The following is a 24,279-nucleotide window of genomic DNA, read 5'->3' on the forward strand; positions in this document are numbered from 1 at the left end:
AATTCAACTCATTCCACTTCCTCCAATTCAAAAAAAGTGTTATCCAATACTTTCATCCATTCTCTCTCATATTATTAATTCCCCCTCTTACTTTCTAAGCCTCCGGACAATTCTGTAACTTCAGCATTTATTCCTCTTAGACATAACAAGAACCTAGATGTTATCATGACAGTTTAATCTTCTTCAAGGAGAGTTTTAATTTGTAGAGAAATTATATTAGAATCAATGCCTCTAAATATAAAAATACTTCCAAATCTATGTTCATTTTAATATTTTAGAGTGGCAGAGCTGCTCAAATCCTCAGGTGATGGAAAAGCAGAATGACACTTAGGATACTACCACTGAGATGGTCTTTTTTTTTTCCCCTAAAGGAAATGTCTTTTTTCACAGTTGTAACGACAACTTGAACACGTGCATGCTGATCCATACAGACGTAATCCGGCTCATCGGAAAACTACAAGGGTTATTTGGTGATTAAGAGTGCAAAAAATCAGAGGATGGAAACAAGTTTATCACCTGTCATTTTTCTTGGTGACTAGGCTTTAAATCAGGGAGTGTAGAGTTACTTTAAGGAATTCTACTCTTTTGGGAGATGTTTAAGAGAGAAACAAAGATGGATTGAGATGTGAAAGCTCAAGAAACAAAAGTCACAAAACACGAACACATCTCTACACATATGCCTCTTGACCATGTGTACACACATTCTTTACAAAACAATCATTCTGCACACACGTTCATCTTCTGTCTTCTGCTGCCAGAGTTTTAATAAGCAATTTCTCATGTTCCCATTTTGCATCCTGCTGCCAATCACTCATCCACCTTCCAAAGTTGCCCTCTGAAGGCAGCATTTGCCACCTAGTTTTGAGCACCCTTGGAAACAATGAGGCATCTAAAGGACTGCAGAGTGGAAGAGGAGCAGGGAAGCAAACTGCTCAAACAAGCACCATTTACTCCTGTAATCTCAGATTATTTCTGTTTTAGCGTGCGCGTGTCATGGTAACAATAACATGATTGTGGTTCTTCATGTCTGTCAAGCAGAGGTTCAGATGGATAAATAATGATGGTTTTTCCCTTAGGAAACCCCTGGAACATCATGAGCTGGCACACTGAGAAAGCCAGCTTCAGCAGTCAGCTACATACTGGTCTTTTGTAACAGATAAACCTGGCCCACTAATCTCAAGCTTAGTTCCCCCCAACTGCCTTCTAGCCAGTGCTGGTAATTCTATTCCATATTAAAAAAGTCCTACATGAGACCATAACATGTCTGCCCCTCTATACTAAAAAGAAAAAAACCCAAACATCCCTAATTCCTCAATGCACGCCTGCTCTCTCTGGATCAGTAATGAGTTTGTCCATGCTGAACTTGAGAATATCATTCAATTTTGTGAATTCTGCCTGGATCCTTACCAACCGCAAACTCTAATTTGTTTTCTGAATGCTATCTCAACTGCAAGAACTGATCGGTGCCTTCCCTTCAGCTCTGCAGCCTGTATTTACGTTAAACCACACACAAATGTGTTCGCCTCTCTCAAAAGCTGGTAAATGAGATAGTCTCCTATTCAAAACGATGCACTACTAGGCAAAGAACCAGTGAAATCAGGAGTACTGCTCTGCCAGGTGAAATGGTCAGCAAATACTGGGTTACCAGGTCGGGGGGTCCATGCAGCCTCCTTGGGAGGAGCACGTGGTCCCGGCAGCTTGACTTCTGCAAAGATCTATCAGCTGAGCCCAAGAAGGGCCAAAGTTGCTCAGGTCCAGGCAAACTTAACTGTAGCAAATCTGGTGGAGTTAGACAGGTGTAACAGACGGCCAAAGGAAATTTGTTACTGAAAACCCATTTTCTTTCAACATTGAATTGTCTCCCTTCTGCTGCGTTCTCCAAACCACACTGCATAACCAGGGGCTGCTATGGCCAAGGACCTGAGCATCCCCTCCGCAGCACAAGTTTCAGGGCAATTATCCATAAATTCCACAGAAGCCACTTACTCACGCCCTGTTGCACCCACAACAGAGCTGAGATTTGTAACATCTCCCTCCTCCTTACCACCAAACCCATGCACAGTCAATAAAACTGGCCGTATCCCCAAATCTCTTGGTGGTACCAGCCCCTAGGCTCTTCTTCTTCCTGCTGTTAAGCTTTCTCTCCTGCCTCCACACCTCATGAACATTTATGTGGGAGGTTTTGCTTTTCCAGAAATAAGCTTACTTGACCAAATATTTATAAATAAGTGAACAAGAGAGCCTGAGCCCTGGGTTTTTTGCTTATGACAACCTTATTGCTGGTCTGTGCTTCTGCCAGGGATGGGTTTTGCTAGGGTGGTACCACAGTGCAGCGAGCACCACAGCAACCAGTCAACCTTTGTTTTCAGGAGATTACCAACTTGTTGCCATGTCCCTGACACAGGGTGGGAAATGGGAAACTCCTCTTATTATGTGGAGGTCTCTGTGCTGCTGCCAACCCGTCTGGGCAGCAGTCCTCTGCTAGTCCTGATCACCCTCATCTCTGAAACAGTCATGTGAAAATAGAATGCAACAGGCACTCTCAAAAAACAAGGTACTTGGAGGCAGAAGGTGGATTAAAATCCAGTTTTTAATATATTACTCCCTTGAAGTGAGCTGTCAAGTGCTCATTCTCTAAGGTCTTGGGAAAGAGCACTAGCTGAAAAAAACACAGGGACACAGTGAAGTGGAGTAATGAGAGATTTGGCTGCTAGTGCTAAAATTTTAAAGACAAATTCTACTTATTTTCAAACAAGCAAAATATTTTCCAATTCCCTCTCAGGAAATGGGAACATGCAGACTGACGGTGGACACAGGGCTGCTTAAAATCTGATCTACAGCTTGGCTGCTGCGGCATGCTGCAAGGGATTTGCAACGTTCAGCCTTAGCTGTTCTCTTTCAAGCATGCACGACCCTTTGAGCAGCTGTGACAGGCATCCCAAACATCGCAGCAGAACGGGAGCTAGCATGGAGGAGAGAAGCTGGAGTATGAGGATGCGGGTTGCTCCCATGAAAAGTACAAGTGAAGAGAGCTGAGAAGGCCCCTCCGTGGGACCCACGCTGTTGCTAGACATCAGCAGATCCCTCCCGGGATAAGCAAGAAAACCAGTGTGAGGTAGGAGAAGACATTCCAGGCTCGATTTAAACACCTCCATCTATTGCAGTCACATCTACCAGAATCACCTGAAATCCCCATTTATCACTTCCCTATTTTAAAACTAATCAATACCACCGCAGGACAGCGACTTTCTGTGCAAGTAGAAAACAAGATGGCCTAGAGCCCTTGGAAATTCTCCCTGCTCCCTACCAGCTTGATACCAACCCTGCTACCGTGTCTGCATCACGCGCAGCCGGTGCTGTAACACGGCCTTAAACAATGCAGCAGCGGCGACTACTTTGCTTCCAGCAGCTCAACGAGCCTCGAGCCGTGAGAAGAGAAAGAGCCCCCTCTGCTTGCTTCTCAACAGCTGTGAAAAGTGTGTGTGCAGAGACGAAGTGTTTAATGAAAGGAAAGCACTCTCTTACTGAAGGAGTCTGTGGGATGCAGGAGCTGTTAGCGACGTGACAAACCCGGGAGCGCGTGCGTTGGGAGTTCTGAAGGGGAGAACAACTATTTGAGAAATAGGAAAAGGTGCAGTCTGCAGGCACACACACAGCACTCCGGCTGGAATTGGCTTCAAATAATTCATAGTAGCCAGGTGGCGAAAAGCTAGAGAGAAGGAGAGCAGCAGCACAGCACTATCCCACTGTCCAAATCAAGGTTTTTAAGCATTCGGAAAGAAAAGCTGGGAAGGAAGTTAACTAACTGAGGAGAGTCACCAAGAGAGGGATGGAGGATGGCACAAGTCCAGCTGTGGAAGGAAAAGATGAGAAACAACTTCTGTGCCCCCTTGACCTCCTCAGTGTTTTTTCAGACATGTAATTCCTACAGCAGAGGACACGGCGGTTCAAGTGTCAGAGCCCATCTGAAACTTGTCACTGCAACAGCCTATACTGATGCAACTTCCAGAGGAGATACATCCACTGGGAATTAAATATCCTGGCACAGAAAGGTTTTAAAATAATTCTGCCCTTTCCTTCATTCACTACTCTTGCTAGTAACATACACATTAACAATAGCTGAGGAACCATGCACGCTTCTAAGACAAACCGCAAGCCTTTGCACTAAGTTTTACTGACCTCATATGTAAATCAGCCTGTAAAGACTGGTGGCCCGTTAAATACTATTCAATTACTCCAGCAGGCATCCATCCTGTGCCTTTCACAGTGATCTGTAGCCTGTAACAGGTTCATAAACAGCTCAGAAAGGCGACTGCTGTAGATTTCACTTAACTCCTTATCTATCTGCTTTAAACGGATTAAATGACTGTGTCATTAAAATGCTTGAAGTAAGCCTTTGATCATAAACTTCTCATCGTTTTACAGTTATTGAATCTGATCCCTAATAAATCTTATTCTGCCATATTTCTCTGTCCTCTCTTGCCAGCCTTGTTCCCCATTAGTCCTGGCTTCTCGGTCCTAACACAGCTGCTTTGTATGCCGGACCACCGCCTCCTTGCAGACCTCGATCCTATCTGCTGATTGCCCAACCCAGAGGAACGGATGAAGTGCAGGAATTTCATTTGAGGCGGGGTCAGGAGGAGAGAGAAAATAATCCAAAAAATACCAACTGCCATGAAACACTCTTTACATATTCACTGCACAGCTGCGTGACCGCAATTCCTTCCCGACGGCCCTTTCTTACAGCAACCCGAGGGTCCCCGCATGCTGCGCACCGGAGTGGAGAGGGGGAATTTGGGCAGGTGCTCTCCCTCTCTTTAAGGAAAAATGGTTTTTATTTACATAGCAAAGGGACGAGGGGAAAAAAGCACTACTGAGGTCAGGAGATTTTCTGCCACAAAGCATCACCAGATTTTATCGGCTGTAATGAAGGACGTGCCTGATCTCCGCAGCGTGCAGAGGCAGGGGGAAAAACTGAGCTTGTGCTACTAAGAGTGCCCCAACACAGACAGTGGACAACAGCCACCAGCCAATGTCTAAGCATGGCAAGGGGAAAGCCACTGCAGATCCTGGAAAAACATCGCAAACCTAGTCAGAAGCAACTAGTGAAAATGGAGGGAGACAAAATGTCCAATGACCTGGTCCATGAGCAAGCAGGGTTGATAGTAATCAGGGAGAACAAGCGTTCACTGGTCTGCAACGACTGGTTGAGATGGGGGACCACGTGGGTTTCACGGGGGTAATTCTGCATTCAAAAGTTTTGCTCCAAACTCAATCAGGCTACAAAACCAGTGATTAAACGTGGCGCTACATCTAGCTTCTTGCACCAGCTTAGTCTTGACAAATCAAAGGGACTTACTAGGGGCCAACACAGGAGGGCTGGCAGGGGGAATCTCCAAGCGTTAGGGTGAAGATAACAAACAGGCAGGGGCTTCTGATACATTAGACATTTCTAAAAGTCTTTTTTAGAAAAGAATATCAGTATGGGGTTCTCCTGAACCCTTATATTTTCTCCTTGAGAAGACAACAACCATCTTCTGAAACACTTCAGAAATAGATTTATTTTTTTTTTTTAGGGAAGTCCATTTTCATCACAACAGGAAGACTACACTTCAGGAGTTCACATCTGGCTGTCATTCAAAACAATGGAGGAGGACTCCATGGTGAGAGTGGCTTTTATCCTTCAGCAATCAGTAGACACAAAAGGGAAAACAAGAGGGTCCTTCTAGTAGCCATAGGAGAGGAAAAGTACCGTGCAACATTACATGAGAACCGAACGCCTGTTTCAGTTGTGAACTCTATTAAAGTCGCATGAAAGTGTTAAACCGAATGCTGAAAAAACACATGTTTGATATGGACGAGGCCTATTATGTCAACTTGCATAGTCCTTGCCAATGCAGCGCACAGACTCATGTTAATCATTTGCGTTCTAATTATCTTACCATTATAGCAATTTCCCTGATGATCATCCTTTCCACCCCCACGCCCCCCCCTCCATTTTGCTGTTGTTCAGTGTTTTTCAATGATGCAGGCTGTACGGCTTGGACCACCTCTTTGCCACCCGAGTGTTTCCAAAGAATATACCAAAGGGTGTGTTATTATCTTTCTCTGTCATTCCCTTGGCTTACCAGGACATACTTCGTACTTATAAACAAAAGGATGAGAAAGAGGAGGATGCTGCTTTGCTTCTCCCATGTCCTCTCCCATGCTATGCACTGAAAGAGGCTGTGGAAACCTCCCAGATGATCCAGTGATAACCTCTCCTAGCACTTGGTCTGGTGACACAGAGCACAGCAAGTGTTGACTATGATGGGACAGCAGGAACCAGCACCCTTCCTATTGCCCAGCTGGAGTGAAACTGCCTTAATAACTGCAATAGAGCAAGATCAGACTTAATTTCTTTTCTGCTTTACTCCAGAGAGAAAGAGAGGCCAGATTTACCCAGTGGCCTCATTTCTACCTCCAAAATGTGAACTACTGGCAAATTTCAGTGTGTACATAGAAGCAAAGACACAGACAAGTCCCTTGAACGAAGGATACAATCAGTCCTTTCTGCTTCATCACCCCTGTGTACATATAGCGACATTTTAATTAGCTCTATGTCTGACAGACAACCTGGGTCTTGGAGAGAAACCACCTTTCACTTCATACCCTCACAAAATTTGGGAGCTTTATTAAAAAAACAATCAAACAAAAAAAAACCATCCCAGTCCCCTCTTAGTCCCCTCTTCCTTCCTACCCAAGCAATTCAATTACTTGCCAGACAGCACTAAGAATCCATTAGAGAAGAATATATTCTGCATTTGCTGTGGAAATCTCCTGGTGATCTTATCTGTCTCTCAGTTCAAGCTCAAAGCTCAATTGTTCTTTTTCTGCCAGTACAAGGAGACTTCAAACAGCACTGAAATCTTTCCGGATGGGGAGAGTCATCTCTTCATTTAGAATTTACAAGAATAAGAGAGATTTATGGATAAACTGAAACAATAAGAGCAACGGCTATGGGGCAATCTACTGGATTCTGAAGGGCTTTGAGTTAACTGCTCCAAGCAGCGAATTCAACATTATCTTGATCTGACTGCCTAAAGAAATAAATACTTCAGAAGCAGCCTTGCCTAATAACAAGTTTTTAAGCTATCATTGAGTAAATCGGTAGAAGGGCATCATCTCTAACTTTCACACATATCTAAAGGACTCAGACTATCGTTCTGATCCCCTGGAAGCATGTAACATCAGTAAAGAGCATTAAGTTGAACAGAATAGCCAAAGAGCTGAGACGAGGGGGACGAAAGGGTTGACTCAGGAGGAATATACTGGTGAATTGACCAATAGGTCTCTTCTGCAGTATGTCCAGTGTTTTTTTTTCCAGGATCTGATCTAAGTGGTCCTCCTCCGGCAGGGGGATTGGTCTAGATGATCCTTTGAGGTCCCTTCCAAGCCCTAACATTCTGTGATTCTGTGATGCCTGAGAGAACAGGCCACACAAAAACCTCCAGGTGCAGATGCAGATCTATCTTCTAAGTGGCTAATGTCAACAGCAGCATCATACTTAGAAGATATTAGAGACCCTAGGAAAATAGAAAGGGCAAAAGACATTATACATTCAATCCCCTAATTACTTGGACCTAGAAGTACCGAGAAGGACCTACATGCCACCATAGCACAGCCACTAGGCAGCACCAGGGAAACCATTTCGTATGTTATACAATCACTATCCCTTCCCACCATCCACCTGAAGGGGACTCCAATGAATGTCTATGATGTTGGCATCTCCTTCATTTCAACTTCTGTGAACCTCAAGGGAACAGTCTGACAACTGTCATGGTTGCAGCATGGCCAGGGAAGAGCACCCAGCCCACACTCTTCGTCTCTTCTCCCTCTTGAGCAGCTACTTCGCTCTCCGTTCAGCCACCTTTACCATCCCTCTGACCACACTCCAGTCAGATTCTGTTGAAACAATCTGGGAAACATTCCCTATTTTACACCCATATACATCATGTCACATCTACATATACATACAGCTGCATGTGCTCTAATAATTGCACACTTTTATATATTTTTACATATATATAAAAAATTAAATTCCCTGGTGTTGTATTTAAATGTTCCAGCTGCTCCACCATGATAATATTAATCATAAGAACTCACCCATATCTAATCATGCTTTTCCTTGCACAATGAACAGAACAATCTATGAGCAAGCCCTGACTCCTAGGGAAGTAACCTTAAGGTCAGCAACCGTAGCCGTGACGGATCTAGAGGGAAAGCAGTTCCACAGTTGAGTTCCCTTGCAGACACTGCCCTGCCAACAGCTTTTCACCTCCCCCTACTCATAAAAATGAGAAAATTTCTGTAATTCCTGTTTGCAACTGTGGCAGTATTGCACAGAGAGAAAGGATGTATCCACTGGAAGACAACCAAAAATACAGGAGAGGATCTCTCTGGAGCTCATCCTTGCGGCACAGCCTTCATGTTACTGGTTTTTCAAGTTTTTCATCTTACTAGAGCCAGAAGCACAATGAACCCTCTTTTCAAAAGCAGCGTCTTTGTTCTGAAAGGTCAAAATCTTGACTGAACATCTTATGCCGTGTCCAACAAGCACAATAGTTTTCAGGGACTTTTTATTTCATTTTAAATGTCCTGCCAAAAACGCAAAGAACAGGCACAGCTTCTGTATTACTTAAGATATGAAGGGTTTAAATGCTGATCAGGAGGAGCAGCAGTGTTCCTGATGGAGCCCACCCCATGCCTGGGTAAACACAGATGTGACGGGTCACCTGGGAACCCTCTCATCTGTATTTAACACAACTGGGCTTTACAGACACCACCGCTGCTTTGTACACACAGAACTGCCTCATGTGACACCATCGATTTTTAAAAGAAGATACAAAGAAGATGCTCTTTCCACAGCGTTTCCCTCATCCTGCCATCCTGACTGTCTATCCTCATTTAAAGAGAGCAGCCCTTCTACCTAAATTAGGCATCGTTTTCCACCTGTCTTTCAAATCCAAGTAGGAAAGCTGTCAAAAACAATTACTTTTTTTCTGACTTGTCTGGATCTATGTCTCTCTAGAGTCTTATCAAACAACAGCAAATGGAAATTGAGACAGATTTGGAAACTTAGACTGGGAGAAGACTGTATCGTGATCTGACTGTGTTCGGGGTGTGCTGGCAGAGATGGTCTCACGTCGTGGTGTTACTTCTCCCCACTTACACCCCTGGGTCTTCCCAGACACATCTGGAGCTCCGATCCTAAGCAAGCCTGGACTGCAGACAGATTTGCTTGATGCCAAGCATTTAAGCAGCTGAGGCATGTCAAGTTTCCCTTCTGCTATTTGATAAAACTCTTTACAGGAAACCCATTTTCTTTATGTAGATCTCTGCCTCCAGGAGTCAAATAGGTGGTAGGTTGGTCTGATCAAAGGGAAGGGTTCTGGGGTATGTAAGATAATGCATCAACATCTCACACACTTGAATCCCCCTGACAGAGGTCACATAAAGAAAACGTGTTTCTCTGACGCACACTGCCATCTCCATCAGTGGCTCAGCTCAGAGCATCTCCTCCTTTTCTCACGTATATTTTAACATCGTTATGACCACGGCCCACTCTTCCCTATGACATGAAACAGGCAGATTTTCCTCTTCTCCACACACACACACAAAACTGGCTAAACACTGATTTCATTTCTTTTCCATAATCTAGGTAACACAGTCAGGTCTTCTGTCTCTCAGCAATAGTGCCGAGTTTTCCTCATACCAAGTAGCAGAGGAAAAATCTGGCATCGTAACCAGTCTCCTTATCAGAAGAATAAAACTGTTGAAGAATATTACTGAAAACTTTGACTTTACAAAGCCCAGTGGCAAAAAGCCAGATGAGAACAGTAGTGGCAAAGACAAGGACAGCATGAAACTGTGACCTATTACTTTGTTTTAATCAAAAGTTTGAAAATAATTGGGTCATCAAACAAAGGCTGAAATGATAACGAGTAATGAAAAGCTAAAAGCCTAATGTGGAGAGCTGTAACTTATGGATATGGAATTCACAGAAATCTGAGGAAAAAGCACAAAGCTTCAGTAAACAAACCTTGCCAGGTGTTACTTTCCCTATACAGGTCTAACCGACATTTTTGTTTTGTTTCTGTGACATCGCAGCAGAATTCAAAGCAGCAGAAGAATAACAGAAAATGAAGAAAGAACAATTGAAAACTAATTTGTGCCATCAAATGACTACAGAGAAAAACCATAAAACTATAAAGGGACAGTCACTTTTATCATTTCCTGAAACTTTGCTTTTTCTTTGCTGTGTGATAAGATTAGAGGAGCTTAAAAGTGAAGTCTTTTTTTTAAATGGTTGTGTCTGTCTCCTCAGCTTTGGCTTTCCCCTGCAGGATGATGCTGGGAATCAGTGAAACGCTTTCCTTGCATAGGAGCCTTCTGTACTTGCTACTTACTCCTACTTCACCGGCCAACGTTGTAAGTTGTTGCATGGGGCATGTGTCTGAGCACGTAGTTGCTGCTGAAATTACTACTTTTCTTATATCTTGCTCTTTTTACCATACAGGAACACTAACAGAGCAGTGTCTTTGTCACCAGACTTTCATTTCATGAAAGCACCACCCACACACAGAATACCCCCAGATTTAGTGGTTTGGTGACCCCCTGCCATGTAACCAGGTCTTGCACGACTTTTAAGACTTCACCATTGGTTCTGCAATTCCTGTTCAGAAAATCCAGGCTTGTTTCAAGCCATCTTTCTTGTACCACAGCAAGACTTGAAAAATTTCTTGGTGTTTGCCCCCTGCACAATACATGCACTCTAGGAGCAACCTTCTCCTCAGCGTAGCAGCATCCTCATCCCCATTTTGTGCTTGTCACTGATCTTTCTACACTAGCACGGATGCCACCTCTTAAAGATTGTACTTCACTTGTACTGGTACAGCAAACTTTTCCAGCAGGACATTTCCCCTGCCCCAGCTCTCACTATTTTCTCCTGTTTCGGAGCTGTTCAGGAAATCCAGAGCTCACCCTTCTTCCTCTTCTGCTCATCTAATGAGCTGTGTGATGCCACACAACTGCTGATATTTTCAGGGATAGTGGCAGAAGTACATTAATGAATTTATTATGGATTTTCGTGTTAAATGTATTATGCAAATGTTAATCAGTTTCTGCAGAACTTGGAGAAAGGTGTTGCATGAAATAAACAATCCGGTGTTAGCTCTGGCAGTAAATTTACAGACTTGAGTTGTTTAATATTCAATGTGCAAATTCCTTTAAAAAATTTTTTTTAAAGGGCATGTTGGTAAAATTTCCCTGCACAAATGTGAATCTATGCGCTCCTGGTCCCTGATGTTAACAAACATTAGCAAGTCTGTACCGTGCGTGTCCTTGTTTTATTCGACATCCACTTTGCACATCACATTTATCAGGGCCACCGAGGCCAAGAAACAGCTTCTCCTTGAACCACCCAATGACAAATCTACAACTTCATGACATGTTTATACTTCTCCCCTCTACTCCCACGGAATGTTTCTAATTCCTGTTAATTCTAATAAACGCGATGTATTCAGAATTCACATGCACAAATATTGGCACAGCCCCAGGTAATTCAGTGCCATGCAGTTCCCAAGGCTGGGACACTCCTTCCATTTGACACCGGTTCCAGGACTTTCTTCAGTACCTAATCCACGTGGCACAAGATACACGATGTTTTCCCACAACACATATAATCCTTTTAGCAGTATTTATAGGGGAAGTTCTCTTCCCTCATATTCATTTGGGCAGCACTTCAGCGTACACCCTTAGCAGTTCGCTGGGAACTCCAAAAAAAAAGTAGCAAAGCCGTCTGACTGCAGTTTAACCTAACTAGCTCAAGCAATAACTGAAGGTGTAGCAGCAGAGGTTTTTGCCCATGCTAACCACCAGACTACTTGCTCGGTGACTCCACGGTGCCTCTCTAACCCTGGCACGCTACTGCCTGTGCCGTATCATCTCCAGTGCTATTGTCACCCCGTGTATCAGATTCGCTCGGTCCCTGCTGCAATCGCAGCCAACTCACTGTGTGTGTATTCTCCAGTTCTATGCCAGCCTCACGTACCTCTCATCTGTCACAAATGCACACCCGTGACGTCGAGGTTATACGCTTACAGAGAGCGACAGAGGCATTTAGGTCATGAGGAGACTCCTGAAAGTCTAAAGGCAGCTGCAAATACCTGAAAACACCTTTGCAATCAGGCTGAGAATCAGGAATGCCAGCCCCTGAGTGAAATGTCTGTGCTAAACCTGAGCTATTGGGTCACAATAATTAATAAAAATGGTATAAATTTAAACAAGGCAACATAGATGTTTATTGCATACGTTCTTCGTTGGTGTTTTGAGCAAAACTGTGGAATGACCCTCAGAGTGGTCTCTGTCAACAGACACTTGAACAGATCCATGCTTCCTTACATCAGGGAAGACTTGCTGCAGCCTGTGAAGTTTAGAAGATAATCTTTGCCTGTAAAAGATGAGCTTCTTGCTAATAAAATCCAGGAGTCTGCAGAAAGGATCACAAATCGCTCTGTTCCCCATTCACTCCCCCATGCTCCTACGAAACTCAAGGTACAGGATGAATGGGGCAGCACGATATGACACGACCTTCTGCAGACATGGACCTGCACTTCTCTGCTTAGTTCATCTTCATTTTACTAGGTTGCCTGCTGTGTGTTCTCAGCTAGTCTATCTCATAATTAAATCCCTCTGAAGCACACACAAATTTGTTTCTACACCTTGCCAAAAGCTATACCTGACTGAAGAGATGCCAAGTAGTTTGCCCAAACCCATTTAAAGAAGTCCTTTTATTAAAAAAAAAAAGGACTGAACTTGACCACCTGAGATTTTCAATGAGGACCAGCTGTGCCATGGAGGTTAATGCAGATCACAGTATGCACAGATGAAGGAAAAAGGACAGGAAGTTTGTGAAAGGGAAAGCAAGGAGATAATTCAGGAAGAAGACTTGTGAGCATTTGAAAGGTCAATTAGGGAATCTTGAAAGGTTCACAGTGTCCCTTTAAGTTTTATAACAGTGTAAATGATTCATTCATTATTCTTCACTGGTCACATAATGACCAGTTAGAGTGTTAAATGACTTCAACTTTGCCTTAGGCACTCAACTCCAAGGTAGTTCCTGCCTGGCCGCCAAAGTCCAAACTATAAAATGGGTCAATAACGCTGGAAGAGGAGACACGTTCCCTGTCCACCACACAGAGGAATCTGTGCTTGGAGTACCGCTCCCAGATGTTTTGTCAGTCCCTCAAAACATGGTGCTAGGACAAGAGGGAGACTAGCTCAACCACAAAGGTTGCAGAGGTAAAGGAAAAAAGAAACATGAGAGCACTCTGGATGCCCCAGCACCTTCATCGTCCATGGACATTCGACTACTTAATGCAGCAGACAGCAGCCTCCCACTCTCCCCGCGCAGAGCCTCCTGCTTTGGTGGGACCAACCACCACAAGCCCATGCTAGCTTAGGCAGGCCAGTTAAAATGACCTAAAGTAGACAAATAGGACAAATCTTCAGACCCCCATTTTATTTGTATCTAACATTACTAATTATGTCAGCTACTCTTTAAGTAAAAAAATGATCATATTCCTGCTTGCAGAACTTGCTTATTTCTTATCTTCAAATCATTACAGCTGCAACACAACTACCACCGAAGGGGACAAATGGTTTACGCTTTAATTTGTGCAAAAATAATCAATTTAAAGCCTGGAAGAAACTAAGATGCAATTTAACCACATTAATATCTTAAAAAGTAAAACGGTCGATAACGATAGCAAAGTTAGACATTTAGAAAGGAACTACTGCACAGGCACTAATGAACACCTCAGCACACATTAATAAAGTCATGTCAGCATGAAAAAATACCCCCAAATACTTTGTGGAGAATGTTTTTCTCAGGCAGTTCCCTCGTGGGCACTGTAATAGGGAATTCAGTCCTTTCTATTCTGACAGCAAAATTTAGCATAAATACCAGTTTCTGGCTGGGGAAAGTTTTCTGATGACTGTCCTCATACTATGCAGCTGTCAACTCTTTCTGAGCTCTTTGAGATAATAGGCAAAAATCAATTATTTCAATACAGATGAATGATATTGCATTTTAACGAGCGTTGCTGTCATATTACTGACCAGCAGAAAAGCTAAACACAACTAGTTCCTACTGCGACCAGGGGCAACGCATCCAAAGTTGATCAGTTCAGATCAGTTTGTGCCAAACCATGAACCTTTCACAGCCAAACTACCCTTGTAGGGTCTCACTTAGTCCCCAAAATCCTCTCTCAGCTTTCTGTGACCCTGTTGAGGTTTCCTTGACTGCCGGTATCCACAGGTGATTCCTTTTATTCAGAAACAAGCAAGAAGATAAAGACTCCTTTCCATCTAGCCTCGTAAACAAACATGCATACCCTCAAAGGGATTAGGCTGCTGGCTTGGCCATGGGACTAGAGGCAATTTTCAAGCCCAAACACACCTCAGTGTAAAAAACAACATCTCCCTGCCTTTTATCCGTACAGATCCACTTATCTGAACTCTAACTGGAGTTTCATTTTTCTTACCAACCAGCTGTGAACTAATTACAAGGATGTCTAACTAGTCCTGCTCCCTCTCCAAGCATATGGATCCAATTAAGTCAAACTGCAGCTGATTCTAATCAATCTTCCTTGAAGTAGCCAAACTTGAAGAATCTCTTCTCCTTCAGCTCGAAGAGTAGAGGAGAGCAGGAAAAGCAGGAAAGTAGTATTTGCATAAGGAACACTTCACATCCGCTTGGTTGCCTGTAAACACAAGCCTCCTAGCAGTGAGAAATGCTAATTGAACACTCCTCACAAGTCTTTCCTCCCACTTTATCCAAAAAGCACTGATTTGATCAGTCTCTTTTGTTCCTGGCACCGACTTGCACTTTTCCACCAGCAGCTTGGGAAGATGGTCCAGATCATTTCAGACAGCTAAACGAACCAAACCTTTCACTGAAATCTCAGCAACTCTGCCCGACATAGACCAAGCAGTAACAGCACGTTTGCTTTCCTGGAAGCCTTTTTAGCTTCACCGAAAGAAAGAATGGTAGGGGAGAGGAGATAAAGTTGTCTGGTTAAACTCACTCTTTTCATATATTATCTAAATCCCTCTCCCGAGCCACAGTTCAAATGTTTTTCTTAAGATAACGTCCTGGGCGATGGAGAGGCACCCTCAGCAGGGTGTCACTTCTCTACAGCTCCAACATCTCTTGTGCTTTTGTAATCTGAGGTTTTTATTAGCAGTAAAGACCTGACCAGTGAGTAATATCCATGCTAAAGTCTTTATACCAGTGAAGGAAAATCAATGCAGCCTGCAGCTAGGTGTCAAGAGCCAAGGGGTTTTGGAAGAAGGGGTGTGGAGGTGGAAAGCGCCTTCAGCCATAATTCAGGCTGTCCCCACACAAGCACAGAATACAAAGAGATGTCAGATGTTACACACACTGCTGCAGATAGCTATCAGTATCCCAGTTTCTTTATTTAATACTGAGCTCAGGGAGGGTGAATCACACACCTAACACAAAAGCACCCTTCCACTGCTCGCCTGCCCTCTGGCCAGTCCGTCAGGATCCCGTAGTTCACAAAGTGGGCTACTGTTAGCAGCAGCCAAAGCAGAAAAGAGCAAAAGTTATGTGCCAATACTTGGATGGAAACATTTTTGAAACTTTACACCCTTCCACGCATCAATACAGTCAAACATTGATGTTTTAATTACCAAATATTAGCTTTATCTCCCTAGATTTTATTCACCGCACACAGCTTTGTGAACTCAGACTTCAGTTCAGTGTAAAGCAAAGCCTTAGTTCTACATCCTGCCTCTTCCAAATTCACAACTTTAATACACACTGTCTACGTGTCTTTCATTTAGCAGACACAATTCCAGAAAGTCAGAGGCAATATTTTTAAAAAGAAGGAACTGCAGATAAAGATTTGTCAGAAATCGCCTTCCTCCTACCTTGTTTAATGTCACTCCCTACTTTCTCTTACACCTTTATTTGATTTGATGCCATGCTTTTCCCATGTTTGTAATTTCAATCATCTTTCTGTTCAGTAAAATTTTCTTGTGATTTCTATATATAAAATTTGCCTTGTGTTTTTCCCCCTTTGTGATAAAGAGAAGTTATTTTAACCCATCATTTCCCAGTGATTTTTTTCAGAGATGGGAATAAATAACATGTCAAACTAGCAACGTTTCAGTGACTTTATCTGAGTGTATAATAATATTTTCAGTGTATTTGCTCAGCACTGATAGAAGACGTGAATTTCTAAGCTTATCCTTAACTTAGTGAGTTCCTACTATAAGGAACAAAAGTCCTTCTAAGCTTTGCCTGTCAAGATATCTGATTCTCAAGGTGAATAAAAAGATGTTTTCCCCTCTGAGGAGTTCTGAAATCTTGACCATTCAGGTGGGCACACGTTAATCAATACTGCCATTTTAGCATTCAGCTTACATATTCCTATATTTATGCTCTCTACTCCTCTTTTGGAGAAGCTGCTTTTGGCAGCTAGTCCTCTAAGACACAAGTAAAGTGAGAAGTGAAGGAAGGAGAGCTACTTCCTGTTAAATAAAGAATTAAAGCCATGTCCTCAGTTTTGGCAAAGCAGATGTAAGAGCATGATTACCTTAATTCAGCTAACTAACTAGCCTTTGGGGGACTGGCAGATTTCTTTTTCCTAGACCTGCTAAGCCAGATGACCACCTTACCTTTTTCCACACCTACATGTTATCTCATATTTCCCATAGAATTTTCACTCTGCCCTATCTTCAAGTCATTCCTATTCCCCCCTACTCCCTCCACAAAGCCCTGACCTGCACAATTCTGCACATTCAAACAGCAAGAACCATTAATGAGACAGGTCATGGGGATCCTGCAATGAGTTTTCAAAGCTTTTTTGGTGAACAGTACAACTGTTACTGTATAGTAGCTTTACCACAGGATGAAGGTCTCATCTTGTTCCTATTTTCTTTCTTCCTTTCTATACTGTGAAAGCTCAGCTATCCAACTGGTAGCTGCTCCTCATCTCTACTGAGGACCAGAAGGCAGACAATTAGCAAGACTACACTGAAGACTTCGGATCTTTCCTCTTTAAATGTGCAATTTAAAAAGCTTAATGTTTTAGCTTCTCAAGAGCAGTATGAGCAAACAAAGCAAAGCATCTTTGGATATCACGAAGGAAATAGGGGATTCCTCTGGTCAGGCCTTCCTCACAAGTCAGCAGTCATTGTAAGACAACGTTGGCAGATTAAATGTGACCTGAATGAGTTGTAATCTGCTCTGAAGCCAAAGCTGCTGTTGTGTTTGTTGGAGACCTAAGCATCCAAACACCAGCCCAAAGCTTTCATCTCCTTCTGATGACTGAAATCCAATTAAAGAAGAGCCGGGTGACAGGTTTCACACTAAACATGGCTCAGCAGAGATGCTCAGCAGCTCTTAGCTCCCTGCTTTATCAAAGCTGTCGCTTCCCCTGTCTCTAGGAATTGGTAATAATAAAAAAAAAAGATTTGATTCGCCTCTAATAGGTGTCAAGATAAAATCAATGGTCTGTCTGAAATCTGAGTAATTTCAAACCTGCAGGTTTTCTACCATGAAGCAATTTACACGAAAATGGAAAAAAAAAAGAAGGGAGAAAGAAAGAAAAATTAAGAGAATGAAATGCTACAACGCCGAATTGTTCAGCATATCAGAGAGAACAGAAGGGAGAGATAACACTGTACATTGCAGGATGGGCTTTGATTAAACAAACAGGCTCAGGTTCTTGTTTGCTCCAGCATCTTTCAAACAGGAAAGACTATAACAGCTTGAAGCAACTCCCATGCCCTTCCTCTTCATAGCAAAGCTGTTCCTAGAACGAGGGCTGGCTGAGTAGACAGCCCCTCAACTGCTGCAGATGCCCTTGCTCTCCTTAAGGAGAGGGTGAGACCTCACTGATCCATCCAGAGCAAAAAGCTGAAGACCTTCTGCCGTACAGGACACCACTACCTCAGGAAAAGGCAAAACACCCACAGCAGCACAGCAAAACGAACACACCCTTTCGTCCTTCCGACTCCGCACCTCCTGCATCTCTGTGTCTGTGGTCTGGAGATGTTTCCTGGCTTGGAAAGCTACTACTCAATGAGGCCACAAACTGATGGTCTCTGACTCCATCGCTCACAGCAGCAGTGGAGTCTTCGGTACAAATGGAGCTCAAATTTTTCTATCAGCTCTATGCTGTTAAGCCCTGCCTAGACTCCCACTTTGGCATGAATGAACTTGGAGACAGACAACTCGTGGTAGGGGAGGTCTTTAAAATGGAACAGTTTTTAAGGTTCCAAGAAGAAAAAGAACAGGTTTTAGGCAAAGGCATTGAAAAAGACAACTGCATTTGTGTGATTGCATCTGTTATTGGAGTGTGAAAACACTCCAATAACACGGTCGGAGATCCAGGTGTGTTGGTGCAGTTTGCACAGGCTTCCAAAAAATGCCTTGTCCAGAGAGAGGGAAATGAGTAGTGTGCTGTGAGCATTCCAGCACATCTCTTGGAACAGCTAGGGTGAACGGACCATGTCAAGCTCTCCAGCTGCTCTGAACCTCCACATTTCCTACCTGCAGAGTTAGCTTCTCCAGTTTCATTTCCAGAGATCTGTTCTGCTCTTCCAGCTTGCTGCGTTCAGCTTCCAGCTCCTCGATTTTGAGCCTGGAGAAGAAGGGAAAGTTAACAAACACTGCGTCCTTGCACAATCCCACCACAAATAATCAAGTAAAACATGAAATCACAAGCAGGATCAGATTATTCCCGTATTCAGTACCACAAAGCTACACTACTGAGGCAGTTAAAATACATGACTAAAAGATAAAAGTTTGCACGATGAAAATATAATTTGTAAAAGTATATTAAAAATATCCAATTTGAATATAAAGCAAATCCAATCTAGATACTTCCTGAACCACAGAGTTTAGACCATCATGTTTAATAACCACCAGCAGCTAAAATCTTCATGAGTGCATCAAATCTCTTTTTGATCTGATTTATACTTTTGGCCTTCACAACACTGCTTGGCAGTAACTTCCACAATTTAATTATGTGCTGTATGAAAAATTAGTTCATTTTGTTTTATACGTCACATGTGATTATTTCACTGAGTGCCTATTAGTTCTGCTATGAAAAGTTGTGAATAATTGTATCATACTCCCCTCTCCATACCACTTCACAGGTCTCCTCTATTACTTCCTGAAGAATCTCAACTCAGTCTTTCCTCACATCAAGGATTTTCCATATTTCTGCTCATCTTTATGGTCCTTCTTTGTTTTTCTTCAAGTTTTATATAGACTTTTTTCTATGAGAAAAGCTAGAACTACAAACAGTACTCGGATGCGGTCAGTGGTATAATGAGGCTTTGTTTTGTTCTCAACTTCTTTTCTAATAATTCCTAGTATTCTATTTGTCTTTTTAACTACTAAGCACTTACCTGATATTTTTAGAAAACTGTTCACAATAACGTGAGATCTCTTTCTGAGTGATAACAGCTCATTTGGAGCCCACTATTGTGGGAGTAAAAGTAAAGGCATTTTTTCTTACGTGCATAAGTTTTGCAATTATTGACATACGACTTCATTTCCAATCTCAAGCAGCATCATAAGATTCTTCTGAAACTCTCAACAGTCTGATAAGCTGAATAATTTCATATTATCTCAAATTCTGCCACCCCACTACTCACAAACTCCTCTTTGTGATGGACAAGTTCCCAATAAAAACCACTCTATGACTTGGTGGAAAACCCTCAGTATTGTGAAAACAACATTTGTTCTTTGATTGTTCATCTTTCAACTTTGTCTTAAAGGAGCAAATTAATGGAAGAAAAATGCATCAAGTTTACAAAGTAGAAAGACATTGTATTATCTCTAGCTCAGGAAATCCTAGAGACAAGGCACTAGAAGGTAGGAGAGCCTTCTCCCAAAGAACCCCAGTAGCTCTGCTGTGTTCGCATTGGCATCCACCACCCCGCAGACAGTACACAGGGACAGCCAACCCTCTGTGATTTTTATATTCTTACCAATCCAGCAAAGAACGTTCCTTCTTATTCCATCAGAGTAAAGTTTCTTTGTGACCTTTGGCTCAAAACTTTTTGAAAGGTCAAATATATTATATTGACCATATCAGCCTTAGTCAAATGACTGTTGAATCCTTCAGAGAACTCTATCAAACTTGTTAGGCAGGAGATATTATTATAAAACGTTCAATATAACATTTTTGCTTGCATTTAAGTACAGAGTACAAAAACGTTAATGCTGCTTCAAGAACCTCGCCTTCACGTGTTAACTTCCTGGGATTAACTGTGCAACTAATGCATATTAACACTGATCTTTGCATTCCATTTTCTCAGGATCCTTTTCCAGAATATTTTTAAAAAATTAATTATCTTGCTTGATAATACTCACTTTTAAATGACCTAAATTAAGCTGAAAATCCTTGCACCGTGACAATTAACAATGCACCCATCTGCCAATATCCCAAAATTATGCAACAGAATTTTCAGGTACAACGAAGAAGTTGTCTCTCCCATTTACTGACCAAAAGTTTGAAACTCTTCCATAGAAGCTGGTCGATATACAACATGTTCAGCACAGAAATGTCTCCTTTATAAATATGTAGCTTGAATTGCTTAAATAATTTGTAAGCCCGACCCCTGCTGGTAATTTTCAGATTTTATAAAACACCATCTTTTTTCACTCTTGGAAGCATCTAAAATGCCGAGGAGTGGCTTTTAGCATTGTCTGGGCCGTTAAAAAAGATCATCAATAATTTCCAGAAGAGACACAAAGCTAGCGGGGATGGAGGATGCTGAAGAAGCAGGAGACTGAAAAGGTCGGGAAAAATGGAAATTCAAAATGGAATTAATGCTTTTAACGGTGTGTTTCTAAATGGATTGCAGAACAGGCCACAAGAAGAGCAACGTTTTTCTCTGAGGAACAACCATGCAGCAGCTACGGAAAGGTCAGAACCAGATGCGAGATTCTCATCAGTACTTTCTACGTACTTGACACGCTGAATTTTAATTTAGAACAAATTTCTTGCCATCCAGCCTCCCAAATAAGCTGCGATGTTGCCGTTATCTGCCTGCAGAACTTCTCTCCATGTGGAGGTTTAAGCTCAGCCTCTTAGAAGCCCTTTAAAAACCATTCGTAGCAGTCCCCAGAAAACAACTCGCAGAGACCCAATACACAAGCGAGCTGTAACAAGGGCAGGTTTAAGCCGTTGTATTTTTACGCTGTTTCACCTGCAATTTCAAGATTTAATAATTTGTTTGTGCCCTTCATGCCTCACCGAGGAAGGAGCAGTGATTCGAAGCCCAGGGTGCTCGCAGCCAGGCAGCAGATGTAGTCAGACCCTGTGTTTTGTGACCAGCAGCACACGTCAGCTTGCACTTGGGCTCATCCCTCAGCTGCCCAGTCCTTCCCGTATAATACCCTCAGATGCCCAGTCCTTCCCAATACTCCAGCTACCAGGGTATCATTGGGGTATGCTCCTTTCCAGACACAGCATGGGGCTTCCCCTGCGTGCTGGGGGAAGGTAAGCCCACTGAGGGAGGGAGCTCCCCTCCATGCTTCTTCAGCTCTGCTCTCCTTCAGAGACAAAACTTGCTGCTTCCTCTGCGCTGAGGACTGAGAACGTTGCTGTAACCTCTTTGTACCAGAGAGGTTTTTAGGACTGACTAGTGCTTTCACTACTTACCCCTCTTCTAAACTATTTTTAACACTGTTAAGTGTCCTGGATCTCCAGTGGGAAAGCATTAAGAACCATTAGCAAACAGTTTGTGCTATTCCAGCTTTGCTTTCCAGCCCTGGGGAAGTCTTCCCAATGGCAAAGAGAGAGAAGCAGGGGAAATCCTATCTATATATAAACACAGCAAAGCTTTTGCAGCTGGCGGTTAAGATACGGCAGTCAAATATTGAAAAATATTTACTTGCTTGGCACTCAAATTTCCTCATTTATGTAAAATTCAGGTACAGGGCCAACTGTGTACTGCTTTTGGAAGCACCAGCATCCTCAAAGGCAGCCTTAGTCTGCACGCACCTCGTGCTCTCTCTATCCAGGGACAACTGCACAGGGTATGTGATGCTATTTTATCATCAATTTGCACACCTCAACTTGTTACATACAGGAGTTACTTTCAGGTAGGGAGAACAATCCAACACAAATCCACGTGAGAACCACAAAAAGCAGAGTACAGAAACATCTGGGTACAGCACAACCATCTAGCAAGTTAATGCTTGCCCCTGAACAAATGCTGGTGCCCATTTTAGAAGCAGCCTTGTGGCACGAGGAAGGAAGAAACGTCAGTTACTTTCTGAAATACTGACACCATTCTCAGGTTTTGTGATACAGGGAAAAATCATTTGAATTAATTTCTGGAAAATTTACCAACAACTTCTCCATACAGGGGTTTGAAAACATGAAAATGTTTGAACTTGATGTCTGCATTTCTGGAAGACTTTTCCTGCACCAGATGCAGACAAACTAACCCAGAGTCGCAGTGTCCACAGGCACAAAGTAAATTCAAGCCATCTCCACAGCCTTTCACAAGATCAAATTTAGTGCAGGAATACTGATTCATAGGCATTTGTTCAGACTTGTGGATTTTCCCACTTTTAAAAACTGAGCTTTATATTGCCTCCACTTCATGTTTCACTGTCCCAGATTAGAAGGGGGAACAAGAAAAAAAACAAACACAAAAACTACAGCCTTTGGTCTCCTGAAATGATACTTGTGAGAAACAGGAGACATCTCATCGTATGAGTTCAGTCTATCTAAAAAGTGCTTAGATAGTGAGCGATGGCTACTAGGGAGAAAGTCCACAGGTTGCTCCTATTTTAGCAAGGAAGAAGGGAGGAATCTGTTTGATTTTCAACAGCAGCAAAGCACTTCCAAAAGTCTCTCTCAGTCCAGAGCTTTTCAATGGAGTTAACCAGCAACAACTCCCCACCATCACCCCTTTATCTTTCTTTTATTAGTTTTTAATGCTCTCAGATGTTATGTGATTGCTTGTAGAGCAGCGTGGATATTGCCGATGAGGACATGTCTCACAGAGGCCCCATCTGCAAAGAGGACATGGCCATGTGGAAAAGCTGTTGCAGAATAGGAAACTATTGAATGGAGCAGAAAATGTATGTGTTGGGAAGATGCTATTAAGGGATCCAGATGGCATTGAGATGGTGTTAGGAGCAGAGCAGACAGAATTCCAGCAAGTGTGACTAATAGGCATTGGCAAGGATATGAATTTCTTTTGAATTACTGTAACTCTCCCCAGTCACTAAATCCACAGAAAACATTTAGGATTTACTGGGGTTGCAGTTTGACAGCAGAAAGAAAAAGTTCAGATTTGTTCCAGCTGAAAAGGTCCTTCAGCTGTTGCCACTTAAGTCTTTAGTGGAGTTCTTTTTAAATATATTACTTTTATTTATAGGTTCTGAAATACTAGTTTCTGCACAGTTATCACCTTCCCTCTAAAAGGTGCTAATGCCTAAGTGCTCTCTGCTTTGCTATATCCCACAGTGCCTGAACTCAACAGTTGGACCACTTTTTCTTTTCGTAAGATCTGCAGGATATAAACATATATGATTTCAGAGGGAGCAGCACGAAGCGTGAGAAATGACAGCATTAGCACCAGCTTTTATTGTCTCTTCAGAAACGATGATGCTGGGAGAGAGTTTCACATTTAAAGTTATAAAAGGTCTGACGAAAGAGCACTTTGTTCTCAAGAGGAGGAGGAAAAACTGATAAAGTCTTTCAAGTGTCTCGCTGAAAATTTACTTTCCATACTAAAGAAAAATGAGACAAAAGATATATTTTTAAAAGCTCTCATTCACTCACTGGCAGTGAATACAGATTCACTGGATTAATATGGATTTTTTTTTTTTCTCCTTTATATCTCTCCTGCTTTTGTTTTCAGAAGTTAGTTTCTAACCATGAGGTGCATGTGGAAACGCCTGGAGGCTCAGTCCGTTCCTGCTCTGCAGACTCCCCTTGATGGCTTCTGCTGGTTTTCCTCTATTTTTCACATTCCTTCATGACAGCAGCTAACTGGAGAGGCTGGGCTCAGTCCAGAAGAGCAGACACATCATACTGTATGTTAATGGCATTTCAAAGACCACAAAAAACTGCAGAAATGGAAACAACTCCCTCATAAGCTGTGGCATTTTTTTCCCCACTTTCCAAACTGGAAGTTTGCATTCTTCCCCATTTTCTGCCAGCTGCCTGT

At 42.6% G+C, this 24,279-nt stretch overlaps 1 protein-coding gene across 1 annotated transcript in view; it reads right to left on the reverse strand.

The window, feature by feature from the left end:
- MAD1L1 (mitotic arrest deficient 1 like 1) overlaps positions 1-24,279 on the reverse strand; it is a 384,548-nt gene that overhangs the window by 143,005 nt on the left and 217,264 nt on the right. Inside the window, 1 exon segment of the mRNA XM_086622170.1 lies at positions 18,626-18,716. Coding sequence (XP_086478296.1) covers positions 18,626-18,716 — 91 coding nt within the window.

This window comes from Tauraco erythrolophus, chromosome 17, assembly GCF_009769465.1.
Source record: "Tauraco erythrolophus isolate bTauEry1 chromosome 17, bTauEry1.pri, whole genome shotgun sequence".
Lineage (NCBI taxonomy): Eukaryota > Metazoa > Chordata > Aves > Musophagiformes > Musophagidae > Tauraco > Tauraco erythrolophus.